We start from the raw sequence: 3,566 nt of genomic DNA, 5'->3' as shown, positions 1-3,566 counted from the left end.
TTTGGAAGGCAATTTGTCCATTGTAACAAGTCTTATGTGCCCGAGGATTCCACTTCTAAGAATTTATCTTAAGGAAATAATCAGATGGCCCTGGGTTTAAATATAAATGCATTTCCTTACCAGCTGCTTACATTCAGTGGCTCTGTTTCCTAACCTGTAAAATAAGAATAAGAGGACATACCTCACAGAGTTGCATTAGATGAGACAATTCACACATACTGCCCAACATCTGTAAGCTTTAAGTAAATGGTAGCTCTTGGTATTGTATTATACTATACTGTCCAGCCTCTGTAGTCTGTCCAAATGGAAGGGCATCATTTTTGCTCCCACATTGGCTCCCACTTTGAATCTCCTTATTTTGGTGGGTATGGGTCTCCTCATTTCTGATCTCTGTCTTATATTAGGTGTGCTAGGCGTTGGGAATGCAAAGGCAAAAAAGATACGATCCCTGCCCGGGAAGCTGAATCTATTGGAGAGGCACAGGCGCAAACACGGCATTATAAAGGGGGGTCTGCCCACGGGCTGTGGGCCCTGGACGCGCATCTGAGCATCTGTATCAGGAGATGGGGCAGTCACCGGAGCTAGGGGATCGGGAAAGAAGGCCGCAGGCTGTTCCCATAGCAACAGAACAGGTCACGCTCCGGAGGACTCTCGAATCACCTCTGTCGCGTCGGAGGGTCCAGCAAAGGCCAGTTGCGCTTCTCTGGTCCAGAGGCTTGCAGATCCTTGGCTGTAACGAAACTGGAGTTCCGCGTCTCTGATTGGCTCAGACAGCTAGGGGCGTGGCCTGACGTGTACACAACTGGAGTTTCCTGGCGGAGCGGAAGCCGACCTGGTCCGTCCCGGAAGTGCAAACTCGGAGGTCGTGCAGGTGGGGATTCCGCGGTGTCGGCGGCTTCTTTCAAGATGCCAGGAGCCGCGGACAAGGCCTCGGAGTTGTCCGAGAGGATTGAGAGTTTCGTGGAGGCCCTGAAGCGGGGCGGCGGGCGGCGCAGCTCCGAGGACATGGCTCGGGAGACGCTGGGGCTGCTGCGCCGGATCATCATGGACCACCGCTGGAGCAACGCAGGTAAGGCCGGCCTCGCTCCCCGGCGTCCCTCCCCGCTCTCCGTTCTCCATTCCCGGCGGAGAGTGGCCCAGGCCGCCCCGAGCACTTGCTCTGCTCACCCTTCCTGCCTTGGACTCCAGGGGAGCTGATGGAGCTGATCCGCAGAGAGGGCCGGAGGATGACGGCCGCGCAGCCCTCAGAGACCACCGTGGGCAACATGGTGCGGAGAGTGCTCAGGATCATCCGGGAGGAGTACGGCAGGTCAGGCCCCGTCCTGGGCTCGGGCTTGGGTCCAGGGACGCTGTTGGCACGAGCCCCTGGGAGCCTTTATCGGAGCTGAACAGGTCTGGTTACACATCTCACCGCCTTCTCACCTGCTTCTGTGCTCTTGGTGCCTCCGTAGACTCCACGGACGCAGCGACGAGAGCGACCAGCAGGAGTCCCTGCACAAACTCTTGACGTCCGGGGGCCTAAGCGAGGATTTCAGCTCTCCTTATGCCCAGCTCCAGTCCAACATCATTGAGGCGATTAATGAGCTGCTTGTGGAACTGGGTAAGAGTCCTGATCCCCAGGTGGGCGGGACAGGCTGCAGAAAAATGAAGGGACAACAGAAGGCCCTCGGAGTTGCTCATCGGCAGAGATGGGCGATAGCTAGTATTCTGGTTTCCAGAGGTTTCCCCTCCATCCTGATGAGGGGGGGTTGGAACAGGTGGTAGGACTAAGGTAAGCCACTCTACATTTCCTTCCAGACCAAGCCTTTGTAGGTTGCAAATCCACCGTGGCAGAGACTCCACTAGGACAGGGCTTTATTATTATTTTTGTTAATCCTCACCTGAGGATATTTTTTCCATTGATTTTTAGAGAGAGTGGAAGGGAGGGGGAGAGACAGAGTGAAAAACATCGAGATGAGAGAGACACATCGATTGGTTGGTTGCCTCCTGCATGGGGCACAAGCCTGCAACCAAGGTACGTGCCCTTGACAGGAATCGAACCCACAACCCTTCAGTCCTCAGGCCAGTGCTCAACCACTGAGAAAAACCAGCCAGGACGCTTTATTTTCATTTTAAAGAAGATGAACTCTCTAAAACCATAGTTAGTAGACCCTCCATCACTAAACTTCCTCTTGATTTTTATACCCACTCAGACCACCTCCATTCCCCTTGTCTTTGTGAACCAGGAGACTGCAGGTACTTACTACAATCAGAGTTCTTCAGGGGAGGAAGAAGCCGGGTCTGTCTGTGCGCTGAGCTGCTGCTTCCAAATTCCTCCCTTATTTTTCTTCTGTGGCCTCCCTCTCAGATGGAGGTGTTGTGGCCACCTTTGGGAGGATTTTTTTAATATATATATATATTTTATTGATTTTTTACAGAGAGGAAGGGAGAGAGATAGAGAGTTAGAAACATCGATGAGAGAGAAACATCGATCAGCTGCCTCCTGCACATCTCCTACTGGGGATGTGCCCGCAACCAAGGTACATGCCCTTGACCGGAATCGAACCTGGGACCTTTCAGTCCGCAGGCCGACGCTCTATCCACTGAGCCAAACCGGTTTCGGCTGGGAGGATTTTTTTTAAGGGGAAGTTCGGTTTACCCCATGCTCAGTGCTCGCTGTAGGATATCCCAGAATGGATCATTTCTTGCCTGAAGTCATTGTCTTCAAAATCAGTTGTAAGGGAGCTGGTGTCCTGCCAGGGCAGGGCGCTAAGTTGATGATGAGGGGGCACTGCTGAAAAGGAGGGCAGGCTGAGAACTTGGGAGACAGAAGAGCTCAGAGGAGCAGGGTTTTTAAGAAAATGTGACATTTCATATTAAGTTTGTAAACCCCATGTTACCAACATCAGCTAGGCGGGCAGTCTGTGTGATGGGCACACGTCCCCTTTGGTGCTCTGTCATGTCATGACAGTTTCATATTTTCCTTGTAAAACTGGCTGTTTTTGCAGAAGGGACAACGGAGAACATTGCAGCCCAGGCTCTGGAGCACATCCACTCTAACGAGGTGATCATGACCATTGGCTTCTCCCGAACAGTAGAGGCCTTCCTCAAAGAGGCTGCGCGGAAGAGGAAGTTCCATGTCATTGTGGCAGAGTGTGCTCCTTTCTGTCAGGTAGGGGGGACTGCTGGAGTTGCTGAGAACAATGAAAACTGAGGAGAGAATCACGGAGTGATAGATGGGATCCATGCTAATTTTGAATTGATATACAAGACATTGAGAAGATCAGTGAAAGATTAAGGGCATTTTCAAGTTGTTCATTCTGTGAACATTCTTAAACATTGGTTTAAGAAAGTTGGGTGAACTGCTGGGTCCATCAAAAGATAAACATTGGTGTGTTTTTTTAAGAATCAAAATAGAGTAAATTACCTTGAGGATGACCAAGTCTTAGTCTAACCTCACTCAATCCCTAGATACATAATAGGTTTCAAGAAAGGAAATATATAAGGAGGCAGAATGTTGTAAAATAATGAGCCAGGAGCTCTCATCAGCGATGCCTGATTATGCAAGCAAGTAGTATTTCCAGTTT

The 3,566-nt window shown here is 50.9% G+C and overlaps 1 protein-coding gene across 1 annotated transcript; it reads left to right on the top strand.

Moving 5' to 3' along the window:
* The first annotated feature begins 406 nt into the window (after positions 1 to 406).
* LOC102421870 (translation initiation factor eIF-2B subunit beta-like) lies at positions 407 to 3,545 on the top strand. Its single transcript, XM_006108652.3, has 4 exons — positions 407 to 1,069; positions 1,189 to 1,309; positions 1,452 to 1,600; positions 2,988 to 3,545. Exons 1-4 carry the CDS (start codon positions 907 to 909, stop codon positions 3,191 to 3,193), a joined length of 639 nt encoding a protein of 212 aa, XP_006108714.1. The 5' UTR covers positions 407 to 906; the 3' UTR covers positions 3,194 to 3,545.
* Positions 3,546 to 3,566: the final 21 nt, after the last annotated feature.

This window comes from Myotis lucifugus, unplaced genomic scaffold (assembly GCF_000147115.1).
Source record: "Myotis lucifugus unplaced genomic scaffold, Myoluc2.0 scaffold_2996, whole genome shotgun sequence".
NCBI lineage: Eukaryota > Metazoa > Chordata > Mammalia > Chiroptera > Vespertilionidae > Myotis > Myotis lucifugus.
This window is presented reverse-complemented; position numbering and strand designations above follow the sequence as displayed.